Source organism: Culex pipiens, chromosome 3 (genome assembly GCF_016801865.2).
Source record: "Culex pipiens pallens isolate TS chromosome 3, TS_CPP_V2, whole genome shotgun sequence".
NCBI lineage: Eukaryota > Metazoa > Arthropoda > Insecta > Diptera > Culicidae > Culex > Culex pipiens.
Window position 1 is genome coordinate 46651468 of NC_068939.1, and position 15712 is coordinate 46667179.

The following is a 15712-nucleotide window of genomic DNA, read 5'->3' on the forward strand; positions in this document are numbered from 1 at the left end:
ATAGCACACAGCTGACGATATTTTAAGTGTAATAAAATTTGAGTATTTTTTAAGAACGATATTTTGTGAAAATTTAAGTATTTAACATTCAAAACTGTAAAAAGTAATCTATACGAAATTTCGCGTTGTTTTTATTTTTTTGTTTTTTTTTTAATTTGAGTACTTTTTAAAGTATGGTTTTTTGTATTTTTTTTTGATATTTAGCACTAAGAAATGTTATACAGTGAAAATCTATTTAAGATTTTGCGTCATTTGATACACATATTACAAATTAAAAAAAATTAAGTAATATTTGAAAAATTCGGTACTTAATGAAATCTTTAGTATTTAACATTTAAAATTAAATCAATGTAAATCTATACAAAATTTTGCGTAATTTGATACCAATATTACAAATTATGAAAATTTGAGTGTTTTCGAAAAATGCGGTGTTATGTGAAAAAATAGTAGTTTACACAAAAACTGTAAAACTGTGGAAATGTCTCCAAAAGTTGGGGTTATTTTTTATTATTATTATTTTTTTTTCACTAGAACTGAATTTCCCCAAATACGTAATTTTGGATTTTCGATTTTGTTTGATATGTTTTAGTTTTAGCGGACAAAAACTTTCAACTTTTGAGCCATAGAGGCATGATACTTTGAAAAAATCCAAATTTTGATAAAATGCCTCGTTTTCAAAGCAAATTTTCTGAACTTAAAAAAATATTTTCGGAAATAGACAATCATGGTCATTATTTTAAAAAAAATCGAAAAACTGCAAATATTTCTCTGAAATCAGAAATTCGGTGGCTATAAAGTACTTTTTGATTGCATTATAAATTTTACCTAAAAAAAATTGCTCAAAAAAATTTTTGCATGAAATTTTGATTGTTTCCAAAACTTACTATTTTTCAAAAAATCATAACTCGGCGGTAGAACTTAAAAAATCGAAAAAAATCCGTGTACCTATTTTTTATTAATAGTCCTCAACAATCCCTACAACTTAGCCGAAAACACCAAATTGATCAGAAAATTCCTTCAAAAGTTACAGATTTTCGAATATTTAGGTACCATTTTTGTATGGACAGCTGCCAGAATTGTGTGAAGACTTGTATGGGTGAACGAATGACACAAAATAGCTTCATTGGTCATAGGGAAGGCCCCCACAAAGTTTGAGATAAAAATAGAAAAGAGTTTTCAAAATTTTGTGTTTTGGAAAAATATTTGAATATATTTGCTTCAAAATATGCTGGGTCATAAAAAATATGTTTTCATTCAATGCTTGCACAGTCGTAAACATAATATGTTGTAGGTATTGCTTAGGAGTTCTAAAAAAATAGTTACACTCTAAAAAAAATATTTAATTCGACTTTTCACACAAAAAATCTTATTTTTGGACAGTTTTAGATATTGAAAAAAATGACGTATTTTGAGCTATGGCACAAGTTGGTCAATATACATTTGGCAGTGTTGCCAATTCTACGGAAAATTCCTGATTATTGAAAAACGTGGAAACAAAATTCGAAATTTCGCATAAATTTGCATTTTTTTAAATTTGCTTTTTTTAATTTGTTTTCAAAAAGCAAAATTTGCTTAATTTTCGATATCGTGCACCGTTGTCGAGTTGTGTCTATGAAATTGTGTTTTTTTTTTGTGATTTTTAAAAACGTGACCTGTATAAGTCATGACAAAGCTTAACCATCTCTGACAATATTTATTTCTAAGAGATCAGACATTTTTTATCAATCAAATCAAATTATTCGCTCTACAGCATTGTCTTGGCGTTCTCGATTGCGAGATTCCTACTCGAAACTAGGTGTTCGAAGGCTTGATTGTTGAGGCAATTGCAAACCTCTTTTTACACCTTAGCTTCCATCCATCCCGGGATTCGAACTGACGACCTTTGGATTGTTAGTCCAACTGCCTACCAGCGACTCCACCGAGACAGGACCCAGGAAGACGACTCCTACACCTGGACTGAGCTAACGACCTAACCTTTTTAAGTTAGTCCGGGGCCAACATTTACTTCCCCGTCCGACGGAAGGCGTGATCAGACAAATCTCGTCTCGAAAAATGCCACCGGGACCGTCTGGGATCGAACCCAGGCCGACTGGGTGAGAGGCAATCACGTTTACCCCTACACCACGGTCCCGGCACATTTTTTTATAATTACATAAAATTAGGCAAACAGGTATTGCTTCCAAATTTATGTTTTAAAATTATTCTGTACTTTTTTACTGTAAGTAATGTGTTTATGAATATTTAAGTCAGTTACAAATTTGAACTGCATGTTTTGAATTTATTGAAATTCCTTTTAAAAATAAAAAAAGTTTATTGCCTGATTTTAAATTATACATCCGCCAGACTTTAGGGATCCAAAAATGAAACCCAGATTTATCCTGAAAACTTTGCCCGGAAGAGGAAGCTGAACAAGTTGAGCTTTCAGCTGTTCTCGTTTCTGCGTTGATACACACCCACATACACACACACTAGTAATGATGTAAATTATTCATTCGCTGGGACGAACACGTGTTCCTCATCAGTCTCGTCCCAAAGTGGCTTTCACTGTCACACCAACGTCAGGAAGGATATGTGTGTGTGTCATACTCTCTCACCGGATGAGTAACACATGTCACGCACCAGCTGTCATCCGTTTCCACCCCCACTTGGAAATTTTGTTGTTGTCAATTGTTGTACAATTTATTTTAAATTAAAATTTGAACTGAAATTTTCCTCATTTTTGATATTTTGTTTAGAAAAATAGCAAATTTAAATGTGAAAAGGTTAGGTAATTTTAATAAAACATAACCTCAAAAAAAAAAAAAAAACTTTGTCAAATTACCCGTTGCCTTTAAAAATCAAATCTTGAGCATGCACGCTGAGTTGAAGAACTCGTATTCTGTTTCTGTAAAGTTTGAGTGGGAGTAAAAATATGCAATGAAAATAGAGCTCGAAAGTGGAACCTCTTCTCTTCTGGACCGGAAGATGAATTCATAACTTGGCAAATGATGGTGAATAGAGTGCAAACGTGAGCTTTTCCTGCTGGGACTTTCGAGCACTGATGTAAGGGAAATATTGAAGTTGGTTGAAGCTTAATATTTAAGCAAGGAAGACACACCGGTTGATTCACCAAGTTTCTTCATGAAAACTGCACTAATAATGATTTCTTTTTTTTATGGAGACGCTTGGTTGATTTTCAAAATAAAATTCACATGTTTCAAAAAACTTCTTAAAAAAAAAACTCACCCAAAAACTTGTTGTACGTGTTGGCGGCGAACAGCTCCTCCACGCGGTAGAAGTAGAACCGGAAGGGCAGGAAAATCTTCACGTCCGGCCGCTCCGTCAGGACGGCTTTGTCGATCTTTTTGGCACTTCGCAGGTTGCTCACGCAAATCGCGTCCGGCCGGGGCATGTTGCAGACGGCGTCCAGTGGGTTCAGGACCTGGCCAATTTCGGGTGGAATGTTAATTGAGATGTTTTTTTTATTGTTTTTGAGGTTGGGATTTTGAAAGTGCCTTTTTTGTGGGTGTAGGCTGAGGTGTTTTTTTAACCGTGCATTTAGGATGTTTGAAATGGATATCTAAATGCTTTCTTTGTTTTGGCTACCATCATCGTTTTTCAAACTGTTATATTCTATCTTGTTGTTGATTTTATGGAGTTTTAATTATTCTTTCCTTATTTTTGAATTTAACTGTCTTGTTTATTTTTTTTTGGTAATTCTGTCCTGGGAACTATACTGATTTTTAGAACCAAGCTTTACGTATTTTAATTTCTTGTGCAGTTTTTCACTATCAATTAGTTCAATGAGCATTATTTCCCGTTATCAGTCTCCTATCTTTTTATGTGTTTGACATGTTTTAAACATAGTTTTAAAATCGATTGCTGTTATTAAATAGCTGCTCAAACTTTAGCTTGTCTTGTGACTGTGGTAACGATTCAAGCTCATAAGTTAAAGCTAGATCTTTTTAAATATAACTCGCCACGTAAGAGGATTGGCCGAAAAAAATAACCTCAATTATAGATTTAAAATAGAATTTTACTCCCCCCTCCGTGTACGCACGAGAGCATGCAGCTAGTGCTCAGTGCTCCATCGTTTTTTCGATTTTTTTCGCCGTAATTGATTGTGGTTACCCGCGAGTTTGCTTCTCCAGCATGCCAAAGGCCGGCCGTGGCCGTGGCAGTTCGAGTGCGGCCTCGAAAAACCCGCGAAGTTCGTCTACCGGCCGTGTGCAAAAAGGTAAACAAACCAACGCCGTGTCGACCGCCATCGCGCAGGGGAGCGTGAGCGCAGAAGGAATCGACAAAAAGTTACTACACCCCGGATATGTTCCAAGATCACCAGTGCGAACCCGTTCGGGTACCTCCGGTGCCACGACCAGTGGCACATCAACATCCGCCAACATTCCCATCAGGAACGAGTTCCAGATGCTGAGCGACGACGAAGAAAACAACAACAACACCGACGGTAGCACCACTACCGACGACGACGACTACGATGGTCGTGCACGGAAAAAAGTGCCGACGCCAAAAAAGAATAATTCTCCAACGGAACGAAGACCACCTCCAATTTTTGTTTTGGACACGTTGGCGGACGATGTTGACGAGTTGCTGGAAGGCCTCGGATATTGTCTGAAAATCGGTAAGTCGGCAGTGCAAGTGATCACACTGAATAAAAAGAGCTTCGACCTGGTGTTTGAAGAATTGAAGCGTAGCAACTTCAACTTCTACACATTCAACCCCGAGAAGCCCCCTGTTAAGGTCGTCTTACAGGGTTATCAAGACCGTCCTATCTCCGACCTGAAGGGTCACCTTTCGGACGCCGGAATAAAACCGCGGGAGATTAAAGTGCTCTCGCGCAAGACAACGGTAACAGGTACACACACACTGTACCTGTTGTACTTCGACCGCGGCACCGTCAAGATCCAAGACCTGCGGCGGACTAAGACGTTGGACGGTTTTTGGGTAAACTGGCGGTTTTACACCAAGAACCCGACGGACGTAGCGCAATGCCACCGTTGCCAGAAATTCGGCCACGGCTCGCGGAACTGCAACCTCCGGCCCCGCTGCGTGAAGTGCGGTGAGTCACACCTCTCGGAGGCGTGCGCACTGCCACGAAAGGCGGACTTGGGGGACAAGGCAGAACAAACCAAGCCGCGCGTAAAGTGCGCCAACTGTGACGGCAACCATACCGGCAATTACCGCGGATGCGTCGCGCGCAAGGCCTACCTCGAGGAGCAGGAAAAGAGGAAGAAGAAAGCGTCCCACCCTCCTCAGCGAAGTACGAGCGCAGTCGTTCCTGCAGCTGGACAGCTTACGGTTCCAGCGGAAAACTCAGCGTTCCCTCCTGGTTGGGGGCGTTCGTTCGCCAGCGTGGTCGCTGCCGGTAGCGGCAGTACGGCCCAGCAAGAAGTCACCGGGGAAGATCTCTTCACCCTGCCGGAGTTCTTTGCTCTCGCGGGGGAGATGATGACGCGGTTTCGGAGCTGCCGGAACAAGGCAGAACAATTCCTGGCCCTTGGGGAACTGATGATCAAACACATCTACAAAGGATAAATTACCTGTGATCTAGATATAAGCTTTCTCTTCCTCTATCCCCTTTCCTTTGCAATTTCTGTAAGTTTTTTTTTATAGTTTTTTCTTACTCTTGCTAGTGCCTTAGTTAAAAAAATAATTGTTCCTAAATGGATTATGATGCAACACACAGCTGTAAGGAACTCCAAAACTCTGTTATGCACTTCAAAATAACTCATTGTATCTTGATTATTCACCAATAAAACCGAATTGAATTGAAAATAGAATTTTGATTGAAAAGTACTCAATAGAAAGTTGAGAAATGTCAACCGTCAGCCGAAGCTTGGTAGTTATAAATTGATCAAAAACGTGTATAGACGAACTCATGAAGCAAAATGGCTTCTTTGTTTAAGGGACAGAATTTATGGCAAATTAAAAAAAACAAGAAAAAAAATTTGAAGCGCATGAAAAAATGATTTAGAAAATTTTAACGCGGTTTTAAATTGCTGCTTTTTCAAACATATTATTAAAGATATTTTTTAAATGTGAGCAGTTCTCTAGAATTTCGCAAAAAAAATCCATTTAAGTTTTTGTATTTTTTTAAATTTGGATAAAACTTTGTCCATCGATTCCTTAGGTCCAAATAAGCCTTTTTGCATCACTGGTGTCTCCATACAAGTCTCCATATAAATTTGAGGGCTGTCCATAAAAAGTATTATGCAAATATTCGAAAATCTGTATTTGGGAAGAGATTTCTGATTGATTTGGTATCTTCGCAAAAGTTGTAGGTTATGATTAGGACTATTCAGAAGAAAGGGCACAAGAATGTTTTTTTACTTGGGTGATTTTATTGAAAAAAATAAATTTTGACAAACTTTACCTCCTTCGATTTGTTGCATTTTTTAATATGTTTCAGTGGACAAAACATGCCAACTTTTGAGATGATTTTTTGATATTGTTTTAATAAGTGTTTTTTGGAAAGTATCAAAAATTCTCCCGAAATAAAAACAAAAATTTTTTTTGAATATGATTTTAATTTGGAATAGATTTGGAAAAAAAGTATTCCGTTCTCCAGTTAAATCCATTTTTATGGCAACATTTTCATTTAAGAACAATGTATTTTTTAAACAAGTGTCTATCTCTGAAAAAATAAAATATGCTTGGACAACTGGGAAAGTACTCTAAAATTTTCTTTTTTGGAAATATGGTAAACATGGTCCGGCTTTATTCCGGAACCCTCCTGCCTACTAGGTACATTTCTTCCTGACAAAATTATAGCAAGCCCTGTCCATTTAAAAACATGACGTTGCATCACGGACGAACGGACATGACACGGGGTTTCAAAAAGTGAAGCAGGTTTTCTTTTACTTCTTCTTGGCGAAAACCTGCGCAAGCGAGATCGCTTATGTCAAAATCTAAGCGCCACGTGGTTTAAAACGTAAACAAAGCCAGCTGATGATGCAAATTCATGGGCACTTTTTGAAATGGTCGTATGAATTTATATTAAAAATACAATTTCTATCAATTTTTCTGCAATTTTAGTATCCATGATAAATTCTTAAGTTTTTTGTGAAAAGGTCCAATAAACCAAATTTTCGGTTTTTGCTTTTTTGGTGTTTTTTAATACCCCTGACTCAAGGCGGTTTCAAAAACACCCAAAAGGCAAAAACTGGAAATTTGGTTTATTGGACCTTAAAAAAAAAAAAAAACTTCAGAATTACATAGAATAATAAAGACAAACTTAATGCCAAAAAACTGTTTCTAGCACCATACTAATGCTAAATGTTTTAATTAATTATTGCATAAGACATTTTGAGAAATCATGCGTAATCGTGCGATGCTACTTCGACAACTTGAATGTAGATGGCGCAAGTGAAAGTTTGCTTCAGAAATTTGAAAAAAAAAAAATTCCTGTTGTCATGTCCGTTCGTCCATGGTTGCATTCTTGCGAGCAAACTTGATAGCAAATAAAAAAACGTGTTGCTTAAAACCAAGAAGGTAATGTACTTGGATTCAATAAATCAAGTCTTACATTTAGGGCAGCAAATGACCAAGAATGCTGAAGCTGCCAGAAATAAATGAATTATCAACATAACAAGTTTTACATTTAAAAAGGACTGTACACATTTATTTCAGACATTTCAAAATATTGATAAAAATTCATAAATAAAATGATATAAAATATTGCAATTTTTTTTTGCATCAAGGTACACTACCTAAAAATGCATATCTTTCCCAAAAGATAATTCGTTCGAAATTTGTCAATTTTTGTTTTTTAGGCTATATTTGAGTGTCAGATTTTGAAAAACCAAAAATGAAAATTTTCAAAGCTATTCGATAAAAAATTGTTCAAAAATGGCCAAAGATCCACTCAATGCTAACATTTTGTTTTAAAGAACCTAATCAAAAAAGGTCAAAATTTTCTAAATATTACATTAAAAACGGTGGCCAATAATGGATTACCAGATTCGAGTGGTAGAAATGACAGTTCTCCCATAAGGAATACATTGTATAAAAAATCAAAAACTGCTCGAATGGAAGTGCTTTATTATTTTGGAAAAGTTTTCTTTTTCTTACAAGAAAAATATGTTTTTTTCAAAAATCATAACCTGGTGGTAAAATTTTGTCCGTACTTCTCTATGGCTCAAAGGTTGCGGAATTTTGTCCCCCAAAACAAAACATAAATATGGATACTGAAAAATACTGTTTCTGAAAACAGATTTTTTTTGTGAAAAATTGTTTTTTTTAAATCGGGAAATTTTAATTTTCCGTCTGCATATATTTTCTCATCAAAACCTACAACTTGGTTTACGTGGTTTATGGATGGTCCTTAAGACACCAAATAGATTAGAAAATCCGATTTCATTTTTGTACGGACAGCTCCTAAAATTTTATGGAGACTTTTATGAGTGAACCAATGACAAAAAATGGCTTCTTTGGTCATCATAAAATGTAGAAAATACAAATACAAGAAAAAAAACCAAATATTTCAAAAAATATATCTGCGGAACAAAATTTTGCAGCATTATTTACGCTTATGCCAAAAACTAAGGAGGTCAACTTTGAAGGTAAAAAGTTTTCTAGATAAAATTGACTAGTTAATTGATTATTTTTGAATGTTTCGTAATTGTCTCAAAATATTATGTAAAATTTCATGTAAGAATTGAAGTACATATTTTATGAGGAAAATATACTAAATTATAAAAGAACAACCAAGTTAAAGAGTTTTTTTTTCCTTCAAAAAGCATGATTAAACCTACAACAACAGAGAAGCAAAAAAGTAACTTTTCCCTCTATTTTCCTTTATTTTAATAAGCTTTCTCTGTCTTCCTCTCACAGTGGGCGGCAATCGCGCGGGAGACAACTTTAATATTCTTTTCTTTCGTTTCGACCGAAAACGTATTATATGCAGCTAGAAAACACTTCCTTCTATGCTTTTTCCCATCTAACCTCAAACATTTCTCTCGTGGAACTTATTCTCGACGGGTGGTCCTGGGAACAGGAACTCGTGGCAATTATTTGAAAAAGTTTGTTAATATTTTTTGCTAGTTTGTTGTTTTTCTTTCTTTTTAGAAGGGAGAAAGAGAAATAGATAATGAGATGTTAAAGTATTTAATTTTCCTTTAATTTGTTTCGGATCGTAAAACCAAGCTTTAACTTAAAAGTTTTGGTCCACTTATCTGTGATAATCGTGCCAGATGAGGAGGGAAGAAAGTTTCATTGTTGGCCTTTTACCAGGAAATTGCCAGCGAAGAGTTTCCCAGAGCAATTCTCTTAAAAATGAACAGATTTGCTGGAAATTTAATTTTCGTGTTATTTGATTTGGGTGAAACTTTTTGTGTTCTTTTTCTATGACCAAAGAAGACATAAAAGTCTTTGTACAATTCTGGCAACTGCCCATACAAAAAAGCTTTTCAAATATTCAAAAACAGATTTCTGATCAATTTGGTATCTACGTCAAAGTTGTTGGTATTGTTTACAAATTTTCAGACACAAAATAGTTACACTCCAAATAAATATACAAAAAAATATTCTCCAAAGTCTCATAGAATTGCTCATCAGTGAGAACAGAACCCTAGAAAAAACTTCTAGTTTAGCTCAACACTGCACACAAGTTTTGCTCAGAAATAACTTTTAGTTCCGTTTCGCCATCGGCGAACTAATTAAGTTTGAGTGTTCTTTTCTGTTCCGTTTGTTTTTGTTCAACTTTATTTAACTGGATTCTTTTCAAGTTTGTTTTTTGAACGATGATGGTAGCTTGAAGAAAATTTAATAAATTTCTCTAGTTTTGGCAACACTGCTTGTTTACTTTTTGTACACACTTAGTTTAAAAATATAATTTTTTTTTACAAATATTTACATATAGAAAGAGAAGGAGACTTACCTTAAAATCTACATTTTACGCAGGATAGTAAAGAGTAAGAGAGGTAGAAACACAGTGAAATAAAACACACAACCACACACAGCAACGCCATCAAACACACGTGAAAGAGTAGAGAGCAAAGTTTGACAACTCATTTACATTCAATTTACATACTTTTTTTTGTCTGTTCTGTACAGGAAGTTTGGAAGAGGATATTTACAGCAGCGTTTTTTTGTTTTAGGTGGAAGAATTTTCTCAAATTTTGTGCAGGGGTTTTGTTTTGGGGGATAGGAAAGGGGTGCACTCTAAAGCGAAATTGACAGTTCTGGAAACAGCAACTTTGGCTTGTCACTTTTGCTTTAGCGTGTGCGCGCGCGGACCAAGGTATTTACAGGGGTGAGGTGCAGTGGAAAAGAAAGAAAAGAAAAACATTTGATTATTTTTATATACACAATTTTTATACACACGTTTTTAAATCGTTTTCTTTCTCTGGGGAAGGGGGGTAGCATTCACAACATCATGGCAGTACGATTTAATATCTCATAAATTGGACGCCATTTTCTGTGTGTGCGCGGGATTACCTTCGAATTATAAATTTTGCTCTGTCGCGTCATCTTTGCTTAAAATTAAACACTTTTTTAAAAGACGAAATTATGGTTGGTAATCAAAACACTCGTAGAAACGGGGAAAAAAATCTGCCTTAAAATAAACGAAGAAGGTAGTCGGCTTAATCGATTTCTGCATCAGTGTGGGTGCGATGAAAGGGGGTAAAAGTGAGGTTAAAAGTGTTGTCCTCGCACGCGAATACTTGTTGCCAGTCTACTTTGTTTTTGTTGTTATTTCCTCTTGCGGATAAGTTGTCGACTAGCAAAAGTGATGGCAGTGTTGGCGTTTTTTTGCTTTTGCGGAAATTAGTGTTTGCAACATTTTTTCCGTGGCAGTTTCGTTGTTTTTCTTGCGATGGCAGTGTGCCCAAGGTGGCGTAATGTAGGTGCATCGCGTGGAGTTTTAAAGTAAGGTTGCTTTGATGGGTTCTGTGTGTTTGTGCAACTGAGTTATGCTGTGGTAAAGGTTTGACATTTGAGGTACGAAAAGTAAACAAAAGGGATGAGCTGATGCACTGAGTATTATAAATATTTACACATAAGTTTTTTCACACTCTTCGACGATGCCTTTCTTACAATCTGAAGTTACTAGAAAATAAAGATTAGGGTTAGAGATAGCAAACGATAGCGCAAACCAAAACAAACCATAGAAACAAAAAAAGAAAACACAATGACAGATAAACTATACACAGTAAATAAATATGGCGGCATACTTTTCTGTACAAAAATGACTAAACATTCACGATTTTAAGCGAATGGCGAAAACGAAAAAAGAGTTGTCTTACCCCTCGGCTGTCATTGAACGAACGAGGGGTTCGTCAGTAGCCTTTTTTTCTTTGCCATTTTCTCAAAACGGCGAATTAACAAAATTTTGAATAAAATACACGGAAAATAAATGCCTGTAAGAAAGAGAGTAAAAAAGTGTAACGCGATTGAGCTCCGTTTGTGTGGGTGTGTGTATGTATGGGTGAGCCCAAGTTTGACGTTTCGGCTCCCGGGGCGTCGTCCGGCGCCGTTTCTCTAGCTAACAATTAATTTACTTACACAACAAATCGCTATAAATTAAAACAAAAAAAAATCTAACTATAAAAAGTCTAACACAAAGCACGTGCTCGGCCTGTTTATAAAAGTATCGCTCTTCTGTAAACTTTTTTGTGGTGTTTGGGAGTATTCTCGGTATTTCCTAATCCTAGCATGACGCGTAAAGGTTGAAATGATAAAGGGGAATAAAAAATCTTGCGTCCCGTTTCCTCTCGTAACGCCACGTAACGTCACTGGAGAAGAAGCAGAAGACTGCGTAGAAATGAAAAGAATAAAACTTTCTAGATGAGCAACCGATTCGGTCGGCCGCTCATGTTTTGTGCTAATAAGGCTCTTAAAATGTGAGTAAGGGGGTTGGTGCGTTACGGTCGGCCTTACGGCTGAATCGGCGGTAAGTGGTCACCACAGGTCGGGAAGTTTGGCGGAACCGGCGGCAGATCGGCGGGCGTACCGACCTGGAGGATCAGGTTCATTCCTATCACGATGTGGAACAGGAAGTGACAGTGGAACAGCCAGAAACCTGAAAAAGAGAGTTAGCGTTAGCGTTTGTTTTGACAGCTGGCGGCGCGTAACGCCTCGCGCAACTTACCGGGATTGTCGGCGCGGAAACGTAACACCACGTAACCATTGTTCGGCACAGCGATCGTGTCCTTGAGCGGGGGCAGATTGTACTGACGGTGCAGCAGACCACGACGATCAAGGTCCAGCGCGTGCTTCAAGTTGATCTTCTTGACGTTCGAGTCGGGCGAACGACCGATACCGATCACATTAAACGCGTAACCGTGCAGATGGAACGGATGACTCAAGTTGGGTTGTTGGACTGAAACGAGGAGGGAATATTAGCAACTCTTACACGAACTTGACCTCTAGATTCGCTCACCTTCATCGACGAGCACGACCTCGACGATCGCGTTCAGCGGGATGTCGACCTTGTGGGTGCACATGCAGTTGGCGCCACAGTCGGCCGGCCGGTTATCACCGTTACAGAACTGCTCCGGGTTGATGTCGTCGTACTGCGAGAGCAGCGGTGCCGGCGCGGACAGGTACGAGATTTCGTCGATCAGCGAGATTACGTGGTCTCCGGTGGGCGCGACTGTAACGAGAAACGTAACGTCAGTAACGCCTCAAATGTCAAGTTCGCGCAGGGAAGAACTCACCAAGGAATCGGTTGTAGGTGTTGGGCTGGAACAGTTCCTCCGGTCGGTACAGGTAGAAGCGGAACGGCAGGAAGATCTTGACGTCGGGTTTCTCCTGGAGGAGCGCGCGGTCCACGTCCTTGGCGTTCTTGAGCTGGCTCACGCAGATGGCGTCGTCGCGCTCGCGGTTGCACTGGGCGTCCAGTGGGTTCATGACCTAGGGTTTTGCGTTTTTTGTGGAGGTTCGGAGGAGGATTCGGGGTTTCGCGACGGGATTAAGGATTGAGGGGTTGGTTTTGGAGGGTTGGTGTGAAGAAGGTAACGGTTTAGCGAAATTGAAACACGGGGTGACGATGAAGCCATGCGTTACGTTTGCACTTGTATGGTTTTCGGTCTCAATGATGGCGGATGTCTCCGGGAATTGGTCGTTGTCAATATTGTTTGGTTTGTGGTATTTATTGTTTTGTGAAGAAATGACTCCAAATATCCGGATAATTATTAGTATGGCTTCACATTCTAGATAATCGATTAAACACTGCCAATTTATTATCTATTTTTTTTTGCTCTTGATATCTCAACTACAAAAATTTTAAAATAGTTTAAAACTGTCCAGATTGATTATCCGAAGTTTCGATTATCCCAAAATTTGAATATCCGAAGTGTTTTTTTATCCAGGGTCTTTCGATAATCGATTCTGGACTTTCTGGACTTTATTTTCGGCAGGGATGGAATAATCGCAAAACAATCAATTTCGCTTGCGAACTTTCTTCATCCGCGAAAGAGAGAGGAGGCGAATCACCCTCCGAAAGTCTCAAAGAAAATCAATCTGCTTATGATTTTTTTTTCTGAATTTCCTTGTCAGCACCACCTAAAATCATTTATTTAACTTTGTTTACACACATTGCCCATCTACAAAATGTGACAGGTCATTTTTCGACGTGTGACGTTACACGTGCAAGTGTAGCAGGGAAAAAGATGTTCTGCCGAATAATCAAGATGATTTTTTTTTTAATTCCTTTTACCGATCTTTCGTGGGCGGGAGAAGAGATGATTATTCCATCGCTGATTTTCGGATTATAAATCTGGATAGAAACTTCTGGATAAAAAAAATCTAACAAACCAGTCTGGATAAACTGTTTTGGATAATAATTCATATCGGTTTGGATAGAACTTGAAGATGGTAATTCAGATAAAATCGTAGCAAATTGGCTTGGATTAAACATTCTGGATAAAATTGAGATAAAATCTAAGTACAGTCCAGTTTTTTTATTATATTATTTTTGATTGTTGAGTCTGTCAACCATTCAAACTTTAATAAATTGGGATCGCAGAACTCGAGTTTGATGCTAAAAATAAGAAAAAATACATAAATAAGAAAACATTTTTTTATAGAATCGATTTTTTTTTAAATCTCCACTACACACCCTCGAATAATCGAGGCATCGGATAATCGAAACATCGGATAATCGAAACACCGGACAAGCGAGGCTTCGGATAATCGAATCTGGACTGTACAACTGGAACAAATCGGTCTGAAAAGCAAATAAGTCTGAACAAAATCTTCTGGATAATATTTGCAAGTAAATGAAATTTTCGGAAAAATAATTTTTCTTAAAAACAAATCTCCTACTTACAAACAAAATCCTCTGTATAATAATTGTTCAAATGAAATTTAAGCCAATTGTTCTGAAAAGAACCTGATGGATAATATTTAAGGTGAAATTAAAGATATCGGTCTTGACGAATGTTCTGGATAGGACATTCAATATAATAATTCTAATAAAATTTTAGCAAATCCATTTGATTTGAATTTTCTGGAAAAAATATCATAATTTTATGAATAGTAATTCTTATAAAATCTAAGATATTGTGGTATGGATAAAATTTCCTGAATAATATGTTAGATTAAATCTTTACAAATTTGTTTAGATTAAATCTTCTTATTAATAATTTAAATGAATTTGAAGCAAATCTTTCTGCATAAAATATTTTAGATAAAATTAAATTGCTTCCTAAATCCTTTTGATAAAATCTAACAAACCAGTCTAGATCAAATGTTCTGGATAGTAATTCAGATTAAATTTAACAAACCAGTTTAGAATATTTTGGATGTTATTTCAAATAAAATCTTTTCTGGAAAATATCATCTATACAATTATATGTATATCAAATAATATTAATTCAGATATAATCCAAACAAATTGGTTTGCAAACAATCTTCTGGATATTAGTTAAGATAAAATCTAAGTATATCGATTTGGATTTGGATATAATCTTCTGTATAATAAATATTAAAAAAAATCTATGCTAGTTGGTCCGAAAAATGATAGTAAGTCCTGGATAATAATTCAAAAAATCATTTCGTGGTCTGGATAAAATCTTTTGGATAACATTTGAGATAAAATACTAGCAAATTTATCTGGATGGATAGAATCTAGAAAATATTCAGTTATAATCTTAGCAAATCAGTTTGGATAATAACTTGGAGAGTTGGACAATAAATATGAAAAAAATTTAAACCGGTCTGAAAAGCAAATTTATTAAAATAAAATCATCTGGATAATAATACAGTAAGATTATTCATACAATTCAGAGTAGATTATCCGAAACCTTCGAAAAAAAAAAACTTCGAAAAATCGAATCAGATTTATTTTATGTTTGTAATCTTAATTTGGATTTTTGTGGTTAAATGTCACCCCAAAAATGCTCTGAATTGATTTGGAAATTTTCAATCCAAGATGGAGGTTAAAAATGGTAGAAATAAAATTTTGAGAAATTTCAATTTAAGGTAGAAAATAAAAATTCGGCATACTTTTTTTTATCCGGATCTTGATAATCAATCTTCGGATAATTTAGAAAAAAATGATGCGATTCAAATTTCTTGTTGACTGCTATTGAATAACCAGGCCAGTTTTATATCAACTTTTCAGGAATACTTTATTGCAGATGTGTGATTATGTGAACTGAAGTTCTTACTGATAATTTTCCGGATATCTGAAAAGTCTTCAGAATCATGTTCATTTAGTTTCGGTCGAAGTCTTGTTGTGTCAAGCTGACTTTTTGAATTTTTCAGCAAT

The 15712-nt window shown here is 36.4% G+C and overlaps 2 protein-coding genes across 2 annotated transcripts in view; both read right to left on the minus strand.

Moving 5' to 3' along the window:
- LOC120412620 (uncharacterized) overlaps nucleotides 1-15712 on the minus strand; it is a 72405-nt gene that overhangs the window by 6008 nt on the left and 50685 nt on the right. The window contains exon 2 of the mRNA XM_039573171.2: nucleotides 3226-3421. Coding sequence (XP_039429105.1) covers nucleotides 3226-3391 — 166 coding nt within the window. The 5' untranslated portion in view covers nucleotides 3392-3421. The remainder of the gene's footprint in view (nucleotides 1-3225; nucleotides 3422-15712) is intronic.
- Nucleotides 10281-15712, minus strand: part of LOC120412619 (uncharacterized) — a 249575-nt gene continuing 244143 nt past the window's right edge. The window contains exons 6-9 of the mRNA XM_039573169.2: nucleotides 12657-12852; nucleotides 12380-12592; nucleotides 12089-12319; nucleotides 10281-12019 (exon numbers count right to left, since the gene is read on the minus strand). Coding sequence (XP_039429103.1) covers nucleotides 11874-12019; nucleotides 12089-12319; nucleotides 12380-12592; nucleotides 12657-12852 — 786 coding nt within the window. The 3' untranslated portion in view covers nucleotides 10281-11873. The remainder of the gene's footprint in view (nucleotides 12020-12088; nucleotides 12320-12379; nucleotides 12593-12656; nucleotides 12853-15712) is intronic.